We start from the raw sequence: 15768 nt of genomic DNA on the forward strand, positions 1-15768 counted from the left end.
TGTCTACCTGGACTTCAGCAAAGCCTTTGACACCGTCTCCCACAGCACACTCCTGAAAAAGTTGCAGCCCACAGCTTGGACAGGGGCATTCTGTGCTGGGTCAAGAACTGGCTGGAGGGCTAGGGCTCAGAGAGTGGGGGTGAATGGTGCTGCATCCAGTTGGCAACCGGTCACTAGTGGTGTCCCCCAGAGATCAGTGTTGGGTCCAGTTCTGTTTAACATCTTTATCGACAATTTAGATAGGAGATTGAGTCCACCATTAATAAATTTGCAGATGACACCAAGATGGGGGGAAGTGTCTATCAGCTGAAAGGCAGGAGGGCTCTGCAGAGGGATCTGGATAGGCTGGAGAGTTGGGTTGATTACAATGGGATGAGGTTCAACAAGGCCAGGTGCCGGGTCCTGCACTTTGGCCACAACAACCCCCTGCAGCGCTACAGGCTGGGCACAGAGGGGCTGGAGAACAGTCAGGCGGAAAGGGATCTGGGACTTTGGATCGACAGGAAACTGAACATGAGCCAGAGTGTGCCCAGGTGGCCAAGAAGGCCAATGGCATCCTGATCTGTATCAGGAATAGTGTGGCAGTGGGAGCAGGGCAGTGATTCTTCCCCTGTACTCAGCATTGGTGAGACCACACCTGGAGTACTGTGTTCAGTTCTGGGCCCTCGAGTTCAGGAAGTATATTGAGGTGCTGGAGCAGGTGCAGAAAAGAGCAACGAGGCTGGTGAAGGGACTTGAACACAAGTCCTATGAGGAGAGGATGAGGGAGCTGGGGTTGTTTAGTCTGGAGTAAAGGAGGATCAGGGGTGACCTCATCACTCTCTACAACTACCTGAAAGGAGGTTGTAGCCAGATGGGAGTTGGTCTCTTTTCCCAGGCAGCTCTCAGTAAGACAAGAGGTCATGGTGTCAAGCTCCGCCAGGGGAGGTTTAGGTTAGATATTAGGAAGAAATTCTTTACAGAGAGGGTAATCAGGCATTGGAATGGGCTGCCCAGGGAGGTGGTGGATTGTCCATCCCTGGAGGTATTTAAGAAGAGACTGGATGTGGCACTTAGTGCCATAGTCTAGTAACTGTGGTAGTAATGGGTTGGACTTGATGATCTCAGAGGTCCTTTCCAACCCATCTGATTGTACAATCATAAGTTCCAGTCCAAGACTTCCTCCTGCCCAGCCACTAGGACCAGTGGCTAGTCCAGTTTGAAGTTAGTTAGCAAATACATCCCCCCCACCCTATGCACACTCAGTTTGGGGAAGCCTGGCACCAGTCACAGGGGCTGTGACCCACTCCAGCCACTGACGCAGAGCTTCTTATTCACCTCACTCATACCAGTCCTTCCCAGTAGCTGGTTGTCGAGACACACACTGTTCCCACCTGTATCGGGGTGAGTTCGAAGGATGCTGAGATTGAAAACCAAGACACTGCTGAGAGCTCAACAATAAACCCAGTATTTATTACAAAAGTGGTCAAGTAAACGGGAACCTGAGAGACAGGAAAGGAGAGGAGTAAACTAAGCCCTCAGTGAAACCCCCACTCACGTAGGTGTGTTTTACGAGGTTGTCTTACCAACCCCAGGATAACCAGAATTTCCCATAGCAGAGGCTGCATCCTCGAAGTGTTGGCAGGCTCACAAAGATAGCGGGCATCCCTGCAGAAGGCAACGTTGTCCTCCATATGAAGCTTGAGAGCAGACGAGCACAAGCCACCTGCATTTTTCATCCAATTAGCCGGTGATGTCTACCTGGGCGCTGTGGTCAGCACCGCCCAGCCAGAGGCCTTTGGTCCCTTGCCCTGTTATGTAAGTGTACCCCTTCAGCACTTGTGTCAGAACTTTGGAATTCCCCTATTGCATGCCCTGTTTCACTCAAGGGGTCTTATCTATTTGGGTCTGGGGGCTTTACTTCATCCTTTCCTCTTCAGTTTCTCCTTCAAATGTCCTCTACAGACAATGAGCCAATCATAGAGCACCAATTTGAACAGTTTATTCAAGAAACTCTCTCTCCAAGAACGAAGCTCTCATTTATCAGTGAACTTGGCAGGGAAAGAACAGAACTTTCACAGATGACTGGGTCAAATACAGACCAAAAAATATCAACATTCCCTGACACACCACCCCAGTGGCTGGCGGTTAAAAACCCCTACTTTCACCAGTATATGACACCACGGGCCAGGGCCACCTACATCCCCAGTCTGACTCCAGTAACTGGCACCAAATTCCACTCACACAGATCTCACAAGTAGCTGGTACTTAGTCCTTGCAGCACACATATACACAGGATAGAGTGAGATCACACAGAGTGATAGTTAAGAAAAGATTTAAGAAGATATTAGAAGACCGGACAGACTGTGGTGATCAGATGCAGGGCTGTCAGACAAGTGTACCGACTGGCCTTGTTTTACATGTCTGGTCCCTTTTATACCCCTTTCTGTCTACCACCCTTTTTGTTCCTCTCTGCTCCCCCTTCCCCCTGTATGTTATGTCACGAGTTCCATAGTTCCATGGATTCCTGCATCTCTCCTAGTCCAGTATCCAGGATCTCCTCTGGTTTGCGATCTTATCAGTTGCCAAGTCCAGGTTGATCTTCCTGGAAGTGGAGCCTGTGGTTTCTTCATAGTTCATGAATTAGTGTGACTGGTCAGGTTTATTTCCTTGTTATTGTCTCCATGTTTGTTCTGTCAGGTCTGTTTCTGTTTTTATTTTTTTCATTTCTATTTTCCCCCTCTTGGTTTCTCAATTGACAAGGTCCTTGATCAGACAACCTTGCTGGAATAAACATTCTCACACTCTTAGTGTGATTGAACAGGTTTGGTTCTCATCACTGACTCCCTTATAATTTTTTGGCCAGGTTTATGTCCCCGAATGTTCTTGTTTATGGCTTCTTCCTTTTCTTATTATCCTTTTTTTCTGTTGAAGAAGGCCCTCGACCAAATACCTTTAAAGGAACAACTCCACACAACTCTCAACATACTGGTAGCTATACCAGGTTATCTATTAATCGTGTTTCTCACATGAAAGCAGCAATCTGATGTATGTAAGTTCCTCCATGTCTAGCTTCAGGATCATTCATTCTGCCTAAACCCCTTCCACACCTTGCACTTTTGCACCTCTGGTTCCTATATCAGGGCCATACCTTGATTAGTCCTTAATCCTTACTTTTTATGAGACATCTGGTAACCTATATATCAACATTTCCTCTCATAATTGCAACATCCGACAGTTTTGGCACTTTTGGTTCCTTTTTTTTGGGGGGAGGGGGTATCTTTAGGCTGCCTCCTCAGTGCACTGAGGTCATTACAGTCTAAGACTTGAACATACAATGTGTTGTGGCCTAGTTTTGGTCCTCAGGAGTTGCCAAATGAGATGGTTGAAGTATATGGGGAATCATCTGAACACTGATGCACTTTGTCTTCCATTTGGGTATAGTGTGTCCACGGACTCACCATGTTGCTATTTGATGAATGCTTGCAGGAAAAAACTTCTTACTTTTACACTTCCTCTAACTTTCTCAACACTTGTACTTTCTGACTAAATGTACCATGTAATTTTATCTCACTTTTTTTTCTCACCTTTATCATATTTTTTTTCACACTTTTTACATGTCCCTAATGCTGCATTAAAAAACTGACCCCTCCATCCTGCACTCATCCACCTCACCTTCCTCCACAAATCAGGATCAAGCAACCCCCTAGGTATTGTATCAAACTGCAACAAAATCCCATTCCACACATACTTTTCCATAAACACTTTCATAGAACATGCTGAGTTCAAAGGGACCCACAAGGATCATCGAGTCCAACTCCTGGCCCTGCACAGGACCATCCCCAAGAGTCTCACCATGTGCCTGAGAGTATTGTCCAAATGCTTCTTGAACTTTGTCAGGCTTGGTGCTGTGACCTCTTCTCTAGGGAGCCTGTATTTTGCATTACTCAGTTCATAATACAGATTTTATAAAAACCATTTGCATTATCTTTGTTTACTGATGATACCTCTGTGGTAATAATATTCAGATGCAAAATGTAATTTGAAAAGAAAACACTTGTGATATTTTGTTTCAACATTTTAGACTCTGATCTTTTTCAGATACACCAGTGTGGGTTTCTAAGAGTCTATATTTTGTCCCTGTGATTAGCATAGGTATTTTGGGGAAGGGTATTTTCATGTAGAATGATTGCTAGTCTCTGCGTGTTTGTGATGACTGGTTGTGATACTTTTTTTTTTCTCTTGTCCTCTTTTTGTTCACTTATTTCTGAAGTTAGAAACCATTCTATTCTAGGGCCTTGTTTGTTAAATTTGTTGAGAAATGGAAAACATTTTTCTGCCTCTTTCATAACCAGAGCTCTTATCTTTCCATTAGTGTTCTTGAATATTTCACCCTTGTATTAGTTTTGTCATTTTATGTACAACTTGCATGCAGTCGGTGTAGCCCTTTTACCTGGGAGTGGCACTTCCAGAATAATTACTTGCTACACATATAACATCACATCACTTATATCGGACAATTCACTTTTTCTTTCAGGTGTCTCCATGCTTAACACAAAGTAAGTCTTATCTAGGAAATTTGTTTCCTATTGTATTCTGTCTTTATGACTTGGAATGTATTTGGAACCAAATTCACTGCTGTTCATTATTTCTTTTCTTCCACTTTTTAAACATTTCTCTATAATATTCTTTCCCATAGCCCTATAAATATGTACAGCTCTTGGTATTGCCATGTCCACTTCTTGCAGTAAACTAACTTTGACTTGGTTACTAGTTCTATGGAGCTCATTCCTGCCTGGAGGCAGGTTTCATATAAGGAAAATGAGATCCTCCTTGCATTAAATGCAGGGGGAGGCAATGGGTGGTTTGTTTGTTTTTATATTTTGTGGCATTGCTTTTTTAAGAATCTTAGTTAACATTTTATAGTCTCCTGGTTTCTTTAGTAATGATTCTGGATGTGTTGCAGGGAAAAACACAGAGGACTTCATCCTTGATTTCCTCCCAAAGAAATTTGGAAATGCTCTAGCCAAGTGGCTCTTTTTTCATCCAAGACTTTTCCTATACCATGCAACACAGGCATGCTAAGAGTCTGGTCTTTGTTTTCTGGCATCAGTCATTTAACAAGGATCTAGAGTTGTCAGAAAACAAAACTTTGAGCCCAAAGCAGGTGTCCATACCTGCAGACTTCAGACTGTTTCAACAGGGAGATGCACATAGTTTTTTCTATTTGGAATAAGTCTTACACTAAAGGAGGACATAGGAATTTTACTGCTGAGTTCAGCAGGAAAAGAATGTGGATCCCATTTTGTTCTTCTGTGAGCTGATGACTTGCCTGTATTTTGCTCACCCAGGTGAACATGCCTACAAATGTTCTTCCTGCACATTTTCCACCATGACAATCAGTCAGCTAAAAGAGCATTCCTTGAGAGAGCATGGGAAAGCACTGACACTATCAAGACCCTGTGTTGTCAGCCTCTCATTGTCACTTGGCTACTGCACCTCCAAGAAACACACTTCTGCTGAAGAGGTGGAGGACTCTAATGGTAAGAGGTGCCTCAGAGCAAGAATTTAATTGTCTAAAATGCTACTTAGTATTATTAATGCTATTATTAAAAAAAAAATTAAGGTGGGAATTAGAAAAATCCAAAGTTGCATGAAAAGCAAGAATAAAGGTTGTATTCTAGTACAGTTGAATCTCACCAGTTTATTCTTTACCAACTTATGCTGCCAATATTCCTTTGGAATAAGTCAAACTGACCTTACTTTTCAGCAAAGATTTACAACATAGGAAATTTTAATGGCAGAGCTCCCATTAAAATTCAGTGAGAAAGAGAGCATCTAATTCCATTTGCATTTCTAAAAAACACTCCTTTATCTTCTTAGCAGAGAAGTTTAGTGAAGCCACTAAAGATTAAGTGTGAAAAGTAGAGGGAATAGCTAGATAACTTCCTATTCTATGCTTTTTATGGAAATGGGTGTATACAGAGATCCTGATGTTCGAAATACAGACAGATGGCTTATTTTTAAGTTTTGCCTTGTATTTAGGCTATGGAGTTTTATTGCTTGTGCTACAAATAAGAATCCTGAGTTCAGTTCTGGGCACCTCATAACAAGAAAGGCATTGAGGGGCTGGAGCATGTCCAGAGAAGGGAATGGAGCTGGGGAAGGGTCTGGAGCAGCTGAGGGAGCTGGGAGGGCTTTTATTTAGTTACCTAATTAACAATTCAAAGCATTACCCAATACTGTTACACCCACTTCCAAAACCATCCCTTCCTTAGTACCACCCTCGACACACTTTCCAGAATTTGGTTGCTGGTCCCAAAGACCCTGTGAGAAAAATCTCGTTTATTAATTTTAGAAAAAAACGGCAAAAAAAAAAAAAAATCTGTGAAATAAGTAAATAAAAAGAGCAAGGAAAGTTCTAATACAGCACACGTCGGGTGCCCAGGTCCTGAGGGTCCCGAGAACACACCTCTTTATGCAAAATTCATGCCTTTAAAGGTTTCCAAGGTCCTGTCTCATTTACGTAACAGAAGAGGCGTCCCCCTCTTCTTGGTTGGCTGTGTCGTGCTGGGAGGTGGGGCCCCCAGTAGCATGGCGGTCCCCAGGAACAACCATGTGGCACGAGGGGTTTCCTTACCAATATTCATTTAACAGTTTTCCTATTCCCGTTCACATGGTTCCCTGATACCAGCTCCAGACAGGACCAGGTATTTTACATCGCAATACACCTTATAGGTTGGTAAAGAAAAACCCTTAAGTTAGTGACCTGTTTACTTAATTTGCTTGTAATAAAACCGGTTTTCTTATTTCTCACAACCCCTTTTCTTGGTCTTCCTCATCTTGTTCCTTGGTCTTTGGCACAGTATCACGCCTTCTGGAATGGTTTCAAGGCTTCTCTGAATGGTTTTGGTTATATCAAGCAATGTACCTGCTATTCTAAGAACATTTTATACAGATAAAATGTTCTTTACCTTGCTACAATCTTTGTCCATTGGAATCCTTTACAAGAAATGTTAAGCAGCATTTTAGAAGTCTTATACAAAGGTGCTAACAGGCCAAAGGCACTAGCAAGCTATGTGAAATGTGTTAAAAGCTATACTAAAATCTAAATAATATGTATTTAAGGCATCACCTTGAGCTGGAAGACAGAGACGAGGAGCAGAATGAAGTCCCCCATAATTCAGGAGGAAACAGTCAGCGACCTGCTGATCCACTTAAACATGCACAAGGCTATAGGGCCAGATGGGATCCACTGAAGGTTACTGAGGGAGTTGCCAGAAGAGCTCACCAAGCCACTTTATTAAAGAATATATGTGTATAGGTAACACAACAAAAGAATAAACAAGAAAAAAAAAAACCACAACAAAAAACCCCACAAGACTCCTGCACCCAAATTACCCCCCCCCCAAAAAAAAAAAAGTTAAGTACTTTTTGCCTTTTGACACAACTCTAACCACGACCAGCAGGGGGTGTTGTTTGATCTCTGGTGGAGTGGAGGTTGCAGTTGCTCTCCAGTGGCCGGCAGGGGGTGCTGCAGATTAACCTCACATGGCAAATGGCGGATCTCAGTTGTGCTGGGTGGTTCAAGACCCCAAGGTGGGCCCCCACCCCTCAGCCACAAAAACAGCAGCTATCAAGGGACAGGGGTGTCAGTCTATCCAGTGAACAGTGGGAGACCCAGGAAGAAAGGGAAAAAACTCACAAGATGCTGGCAGTATCTGTGACAGCAGAGGTGGGGTGCAGCCCCGCAGGGACTCTCTCAGTAGAGAATGAACTGGAGCTCCCTCAGTCCTTGGCAGTTCCAAGGGGCACCCAGGCCATAGGCAAAACAGGATGTGAGGGAGTCAGAGGTGAAAACGCCACACACCGCTCCTGAAATCAGGGCAGAAGATAAAGTCCCCTCCCAGAGCAAAAGAAAAACCAAAACAACTAACCTACCTCTCCCACAGTTTTCCGAAGCAATTAATTTGGAATGTGTGGCTACTTAATCAGTCCTTTGTGTGTACCTAGTATCACTCTTTTCCCCCTTCCCTTACTCAACACCTTTCTTTCACAGTGGTAAAGGGAAAAAATTCAAAGTAGAGGTTTTTTCTTTAAAACAAGAAAACCTATGACACTATAATTCCATGCTATAAAACTTGAATGTTCATTTTGCTTCAGCAAGGAGATTTCTTTATATATTTTTCCCCTGTGTATGAACCTATGGTATCCAGGCATGTATGAAACTAACATTTTCTCCTTTCCATTGTAGTGGAGACCATGAGTTCCTTTCATATATGTAGGCTCTTTTGAAAGAGATGATAATTTTCAGCAGAGTTGACAGTTTGTGTGAGTCATTGTACCTATACTCTGGATAAATTTTTCACAATGGCCAAATTGCTTTTTAGGCACTTCTGGAAATATTGTCTCTCTCCACCCCTTACTGAGTCACTAAGACTACCTTTGGTTTTCCAGTAAGCATACCCCCAAACTGCAGTAATTCATTGCTGTAGTTTGAGGTTGAATTGGCAGTGTGGAAACTGAGCTCAGATATTTAAGTATTTATAGTTGCAGATATATTCGATGTTAACAAGTGATATGATTTCTGTGAGAAATATCTCTAATTAAACTTTTGAAGACGGTCAAATAAAGTGAAACAAAGAACTTTAATTTCAGCGTGCTGGGTGCACTGGACTTGTGACCAAGTCTGAGCACCCTGGGAATGGGAGGCACGAGTCCTTTTAAGGTTTCTTGATTTACATAACCACTCCCTCACTCCTCCCATGCCGAGCCCTGCTCCTTTTCTTCTTTAAAAGGTGATATAATCCTCTGCTTGAATTCGATTGGGTCTCTCAGGGCCAGCTCACACTTTCCTTTGTCAATCCATTGGTTGTCTTTCCTGACCTATCATATTGTTTCCCTGTCCTGGCCACATGGTTCCCTGGCATTGAGCCCAGACTGGTCTCCCTGCCTTACATGCTTTCTGGCCCACCTTCACACTGTAACTGTAGGTAACTAAGCAGCAACAAGTAAGCAGCAGTAAGTAACTGTAAGCAGACCTGTAAGCAACAATGAACAACTGGAAGCAGACCTGCAAGCAACAATAAGTAACTGCAGTAACTGTAAGCAGCTCACCAGTCCCCAACCACCAAATGACTCCCCAACTCCCCAAATAAAACAACTTCCAGGCATCTCGACATGAGGCAACTATGGAAACTCCTGCTTGTAATAAACCCACCTTATTTATTTCCTACAATTCCCTGTTCCATGGGAGGGACAACATAGTCCAGGAGAGAAGCTGAGTGGGTCATCATAATGGTTTCTAACATGACCTCCCTGGCCCCCAGGGGAGATGGCATGATTTTGTATGAACCAGTATGAAGTTGGATGGGTCAATGTAGTAGATCCAGCTGCACAATATGCCATCTGGGTGCAGGGCTGAGGGTTTCCACTGTTTACTCTCAGGTGCTCCTAAGGCCTCTTGTGGGGTCTCTGTCAGGTCTCAATCTGTGCAACCATGTCAGTTATAGGATTGGTTGCAATTGGCTGAAATACTGCAGTTCCTAATAATTGGCTGTTGCCTCACTTGTATGCCTGCTCCAGCATGGGTTGCCCACAGGCTGCATTGCCCTCAGAGGTGTATATACCGTCCCCACACAAACAAAGTGCCTCTCCATCCACCACTGACTGCCTGTGAATTTCCTCAGTATGTTTCAGCAGAAGAGGCATGTATTTTAATTGGATAAAATTTTGGTGTGAAGTGTGGTTTTTTCCTTTCCCACAGTTGCTTTCATTTGCCTTATGGCAGGCTGGAAGCAGCTGTTAGAACTCACTGTGAGCAAACCTGCTCTAGAAGAAAGGATAAACATATTCTGTTCCAGTCCCTACTCATATGACTCAGAAGAAGCAAAAAAATCTTGAATCATTTTACAAGAAGCTTTCATGTCTCTGCTGTAAACCTGATGATGAAACTGGGGAACTTGGAGACATTTTCCTCCCTTTGTTTGGGTTTTCTTTGGTACTTTTTGTTGTTGCTGTTAGTTTGGTTTTCATTTCTAAAGCATATATAACTATATGGCAGTGATAAAATAAAAAAACCACTTTACTCTCTTGAAGACAGATGAAGTCCACACACTGAGTGCTGTACAACTGTACAGGCATGTTTGTCTTTTGTTTCTCTTTATTAATTGGTTTGAATGAATGGTATTAATTTCCATCAAGTACGTGTTTTAAAGAATTCATATATATGCTGCCTCAGGGAATTATACTTTAAAAATGTATCAAAACCAGGATGTGGCTGGTACACTTTATATCCTTTTTTTAAATCACATTTTGTTTTCCTTTTCAGGAATGTTACCCTGAAGTTCATCTGTGCTATGCTGTCATTTGTACCATTCATGCGCAGTTGTGGATTATATAGGAAAAAGTAGCTGAATTCCAAACTTCCACATTCAAATCACTGTATTTGGAAACTTCCAAGACTCCCCTCCCTTTTGTTTTAAATAAAGTATTCTAGTTCTCAGTTTGTATGCTGAAACATATCACCTAGTCTGTGGGAGTTTTTTAAATATCATTAAAATGGTATGGCAGCCTTCTGTTGTGTTGTATAAGGGGGAGGGAAATAGTCTATCCATTTCCTTTTTCTTTCTGTCTTTAATAGGTTACTGTCATATATTTTTCCCTCCCCAGATCAGATTTGAAAAGTCTAATCTCAAGTGACTGCCTTGTAGAATACAAATCAGGTTAAATGAAGGAATGGTAATCCTCTTATCTCTTCTGAAGGCTGCCTGATGGAGCAGGTCTGGAATCTTTTTAAATTTCATTGACCCACCTGGAATGACAGCTTCTCTCTTTCTTTATAGACTCTTCATACTCGGAACCCCCTGATGTTCAGCAACAGTTGAACCACTATCAGTCTGCAGCTCTGTCCAGGAACAATAACATCAGCCAAATCCCACTTTCTGGGGGTGCTGCAGGAATGGAAAAAACAGAAGCTATCCTTAACTGTGAATTTTGTGAATTCTCCTCGGGTTACATACAGAGCATTCGACGTCATTACCGTGACAAGCACGGAGGGAAAAAACTCTTCAAGTGCAAAGATTGTTCCTTTTATACAGGCTTTAAGTAAGTATTGTACAAAACAAATGAATTGAACTTCTAAAGGGATTTTTTTAGCACTTCAAAAGACTTCAGGAGTCTTTATGAGAACTGGCTGTAACTAAGAGTCATATGGCCAATGGTGACCAGGGAAAGAAACATGGGAAATACCATACCAGATCACAGCAGCATCCATGTAATTATTTTTTTTTCATTCCTACAACAGCCTGTAAAATCTGCTGAAAAGGAAAGCAGGAGAAACACTTGTAGTAAACTGTACCCACTACAGTAAATAGTATAAGGAGTGGGGATTTTTTTCCCCCTCACAATTTGTAATTAGATCCTGGTCTTCACCCTCAGGTATGAGGTGTTTTCTCTACAGAAATAAGGCATATTTTATGAACAATTAGCATGAAGTATGAGGCAGTCAGATGTTCTAGGTAGGTTATAGAATTTCTATTCCCTCTATGAAGAAAGCTCTCATAATCCCTACCCCCCCTGCAATTTATCTGGCTAAAATATCAAGCATACTCCAAAGTGTCTGACAGCATATAGAAAAATTTCAGCAAATCCAATTAAACATAGAAAAATTTTAAGTTTCAGGAGTGTGTGTGTGTATTTAGCCATGTTCCCTAGGGAAAAAAAAGGTTCATGTAGTTGTGCTGTTTCTCAGTTTCCTTCTGATATTTTGAACCCTCGATCATAGCTCCCTTAGCTGACATTCAAGGTCTCAAAGCTATTATGTCCTTAGGAGTGTGGTTGGGTAAAAGAGAGAGGTTCTGTTAAAGAATAATGCTCAACCTTTTCTGTTAGGATCACAGAATTGTAGAATATCCTGAGTTGGAAGGGACCCACGAGGATCATGGAGTCCAGCTCCTTGGTCCACACAGGGTAACGTAAAAGTGAAACTATATATATCTGTTCCAGGGAGGGTTTGGAGGGGTGCCGAAATTGAAACCAAAACACCGTTTAAAGCCCAAAGAAACAATATTTATTACAAAGAAGTGGCCAACAAAACGAGAAAGCGAGAGACAGGAAAGAGGAGAGAGGGAAGTAAGCCCTCAGTAAAACCCCCACTCATGTAGATGTCACTTAAGAGGTTGTCTTACCAACATCAGAGTATTTAGAATTCTCCGTAGCAGAGGCTGCATCCTCAGAGTGTCAGTGGACTCACACATAGCGAGCATCCCTGCAAAAGGCAACGTTGTCCTCCATGTGAATCTTGAGTCCCTGAGCACGAGCCATCTGCTTTTTTATATAATTTAGCTGGAGTCATCTACCTGAGCAGGTGTGGCCAGCACTGCCCAGTCAGAGGCCTTCGATCCCTCTCTCTGTTATGTAAGTGGTGCCCCTTCTGCGCACGCTTGTGTACAATGGAATTTCCCCGCACCTGCGTGATACACCTTGGGGGATCTTCCCTAAATGAGTCTAAGGGCTTATTTCATCACCCTCCTCTTCACTTTCTCCTTCAAATGCCCTTGGAGGGCTGTCAGCCAATGGTGAGGCCCCAATTAATTTCAGTTTATACAAAATGCTTCCTTCAAGGACTAAGCTCACTCTAATCAGGGCTTATTTTCCCATAACTTGTCTTGAAAAGAATAACTTCTCACAGGTGGCTGGACCAAAACACAGACCAAAAGTATTAGCATCTAACTAAGCCCAGATACAATATCTAAGAGTGTTGTCCAAATGCTTCTCAAACACTGATGGACTTGGGACCATGACCACTTCCCTGGGGAGCTTGTTCCAGTGACCAACCAACCTCTCAGTGAAGAACTTTTTTCCTAATATTTAGTTTGAACTTCCCTTGACTCAGCTTTAAGCTATTCCCTCACATCCTAGCACTGGACACCAGAGAGAAGACATCAACACCTCCATCTCCACTCCCTCTCATGAGGAAGTTGTAGACAGCAATGAGGGTACCCATCAGTCTACTCTAAGCTGAACAAACTTGAGCTACTTAGTATCCTCAGCATCTGCTCATAAGTAATGCCCTCTAGTCCTTTCACCATCTTTATTGCCCTCCTTTGGACACATTCTAATATTTTTATATTGGTCTTATATTGTGGATCCCAAAACTGCACACAATACTCAATGTGAGGCTACAGCAATGCTGAGTTTAGTGGGATAATCACTTCTTTTGACCAGTTATCTATACTGTGCCTGGTGCACCCCAGAATACAGTTGACCCTTTTGACTGCCAGGGCACATTGTTGACTCATATTGAGCTTACTGTTGACCAAACCCCCCAGATTCCTTTCTGCAGGGCTGCATTCCAGTGTCTTGTCCCCCAATCCATACATATGTGCAGGATTACACCATCCCAGGTGCAGTGTCCAGCATTTGTCCTTGTTAAATTTCATACAATTGGTGATTGCCCAGCCCTTTAATCTATCAAGATCTCTTTGTAAGGTTTCCCTACCCTTGAGGGAAGCAACAACTACTCCTAATTTAGTATCATTGGCAAACTTACTTAGTGTATACTCAACTCCTATGTCCAGGTCATTGATAAAAACACTGAGGAGAACTGACCCTAAAATTGAGCCCTGGGGAACTCCGCCAGTGACTGGTCAACAGTCAGATGTTACGCTATTTGCTACAAGTCTTTGACCCTGACTCTTCAGCCAATTGTTCACCCATTGTATTTGGTACATATCTATATGCTGGGCATTGGAGATCTCATACAAGACTAGACTTTTCTTCTACCAGGATTAACCAAAAATTACCTTAAATCAATCTGTAATTACATATGTTCATAGTTACATAAAGAGAGTTGTGTTCTTTATTGCGATGTCTCAAACTTTCTGGGATTAAGTCTTTCTTCTTAAAATGTACAATATACACATATGAGCTCTCTTTAAAAAATACTACTTCTAGTCACTATAGAGAATTAAACACATGAGAGTATCCACTGAAGTTGATAATAACTCACCTTTTGTCTTCAATGACCACTGGATTAGGCCCAAAACCATTTGTGTTAGTAAGTTGTTTTGAGTTCAAGCTAACAGACTTGGAGAACTTTCAAAGGGGCTTTAAATTCTGTAATTTAATGCAGCCAGTAGTTTTGCTCTTACAAGCTTTAACACTGCCCCAGGAAATGACCTAATTCCCCCAAGTTACAAACACCTATCATTTTAGTACTTGACCTTGTGGCTTGATAGGTGCATAGGTAGTTTTCTCTGCGTGTATGTCTCTTTTATCTTTTACCTATGCAGCTAATGGTATGAGATTTTTTTGGGGCAAAAGTACCATTCATTTGTGGAGCATTCTCAGTCTTGCATTTTCAGGTCCTCATAATTGAGGCTTTCAAACTTATCAACTTGGTGTCAGTTTTACTGTAGGTGCAAGTTGATTTCATATCTCAAATCAACATTTTAGCTGTTGTGGGGCTAGTCCTACAAAGAGGGACGTTGAGGATTTTTTTTTTTTTTTACCATTAGAAATAATTGTTACCCTTCAAAGTCTAGGACAGTTGAAACGATTTTACTCAATTTACTAAAATGCCTCTCTTTGTCAAAGGCAAGCAAATAATGAGTACCAAAGTTGGAAATATTTTTGCCATTTTAACTGTAGCAATATGACTATAGATCAATTACTGCAAAAGAATATCTTGTGTAGAATCTGTGTTCAGTTACTTAGGGATATGAGTCTGCAAATCCCTATGCTTATGTGAATAGTCCTGATGAAATGCCATGTGGCTTTATGGAGAGAAGGCTAAGTGCTATCTATACCATTTTATACAACACTTCTGTAATAGAGTGACACTTCAGTGTTCCATACACACCTCTTCTGACTGCTTCCATGTCTCCCTCCCATTTCACAGATCTGCTTTTACTATGCACGTGGAAGCTGGACATTCAGCAGATCCTGAGGAAGGACCCAAAGACCTTCGTTGTCCTCTTTGCCTATATCATACCAAATACAAACGTAACATGATTGATCATATAGTTCTGCACAGAGGTAAAGATGTCCCTGTATATATCTATATCCAACAAAGAGAATACTGAACCAAACACCACTCTTTCAGATTGATCCAATACGTTTTTTCTCTGTATGTGAGGTCAGATATGTTGAATAGATCAGGCACTAGGCCCTAGTACATCTTACTTCTTTTCTGTGAAATACAAAGTTTTCCAATGTAGAAGTAAGCCAGATTTAAAATTCTTTTTGTGCTTTTCCTCTTCAGAGGTCAACAGTCACCAAACACCTACTTAGACTAATTCACAACTTGGACCTAGGCCAAGGTTGTTCATATGTATGTGTTTCTAAAGTGCTTACTATCATAAACACTGTGGTAGGATGTATCAATTAAAAATTAGGATGTTTATTCCCCCCCTCTTTTTTTTTTTTTCTTTTAATAGAGCTAAAAGTAGGATTAGGGATTCCTATTCTGTTAACTAAAGATAAGCTCAGAAGAGACATCTTTTGTGGTGCCTTTGGCTGAGATTCCTGCTATTCTGGATTAAACACTGGTGGGAAACTAAGCCCCACACAGCTGCTCGCTCACTCCCCCTTCAGTGGGATGGGGGGAAGAAACAGAAGGGTAAAAGTGAGAAACCTCATGGGTTGAGATAAAGACAGTTTAATAGGAAAAGTAAAAGCCACACACACAAAACAAGGAATGCAGTCATTGCACCCATGGGCAGGCAGGTGTTCAACCATCTCCGGGAGAGCAGGGTTTCATCTTGTGCAACGGAAACTTGGGAAGAC

The 15768-nt window shown here is 42.0% G+C and overlaps 1 protein-coding gene across 1 annotated transcript in view; it reads left to right on the forward strand.

Annotated features, from left to right (window-relative positions):
• Nucleotides 1–15768, forward strand: part of LOC114070620 (zinc finger protein 462-like) — a gene marked incomplete at its 3' end in the record, with an annotated part of 49715 nt that overhangs the window by 17217 nt on the left and 16730 nt on the right. Inside the window, exons 6-8 of the mRNA XM_027908141.1 lie at nt 5331–5522; nt 10824–11085; nt 14882–15018. Coding sequence (XP_027763942.1) covers nt 5331–5522; nt 10824–11085; nt 14882–15018 — 591 coding nt within the window. The remainder of the gene's footprint in view (nt 1–5330; nt 5523–10823; nt 11086–14881; nt 15019–15768) is intronic.

The sequence above is a fragment of the Empidonax traillii genome, unplaced genomic scaffold (genome assembly GCF_003031625.1).
Source record: "Empidonax traillii isolate 1590-97213 ecotype Southwest subspecies unplaced genomic scaffold, ASM303162v1 scaffold1623:size81467, whole genome shotgun sequence".
NCBI classification, from domain to species: domain Eukaryota; kingdom Metazoa; phylum Chordata; class Aves; order Passeriformes; family Tyrannidae; genus Empidonax; species Empidonax traillii.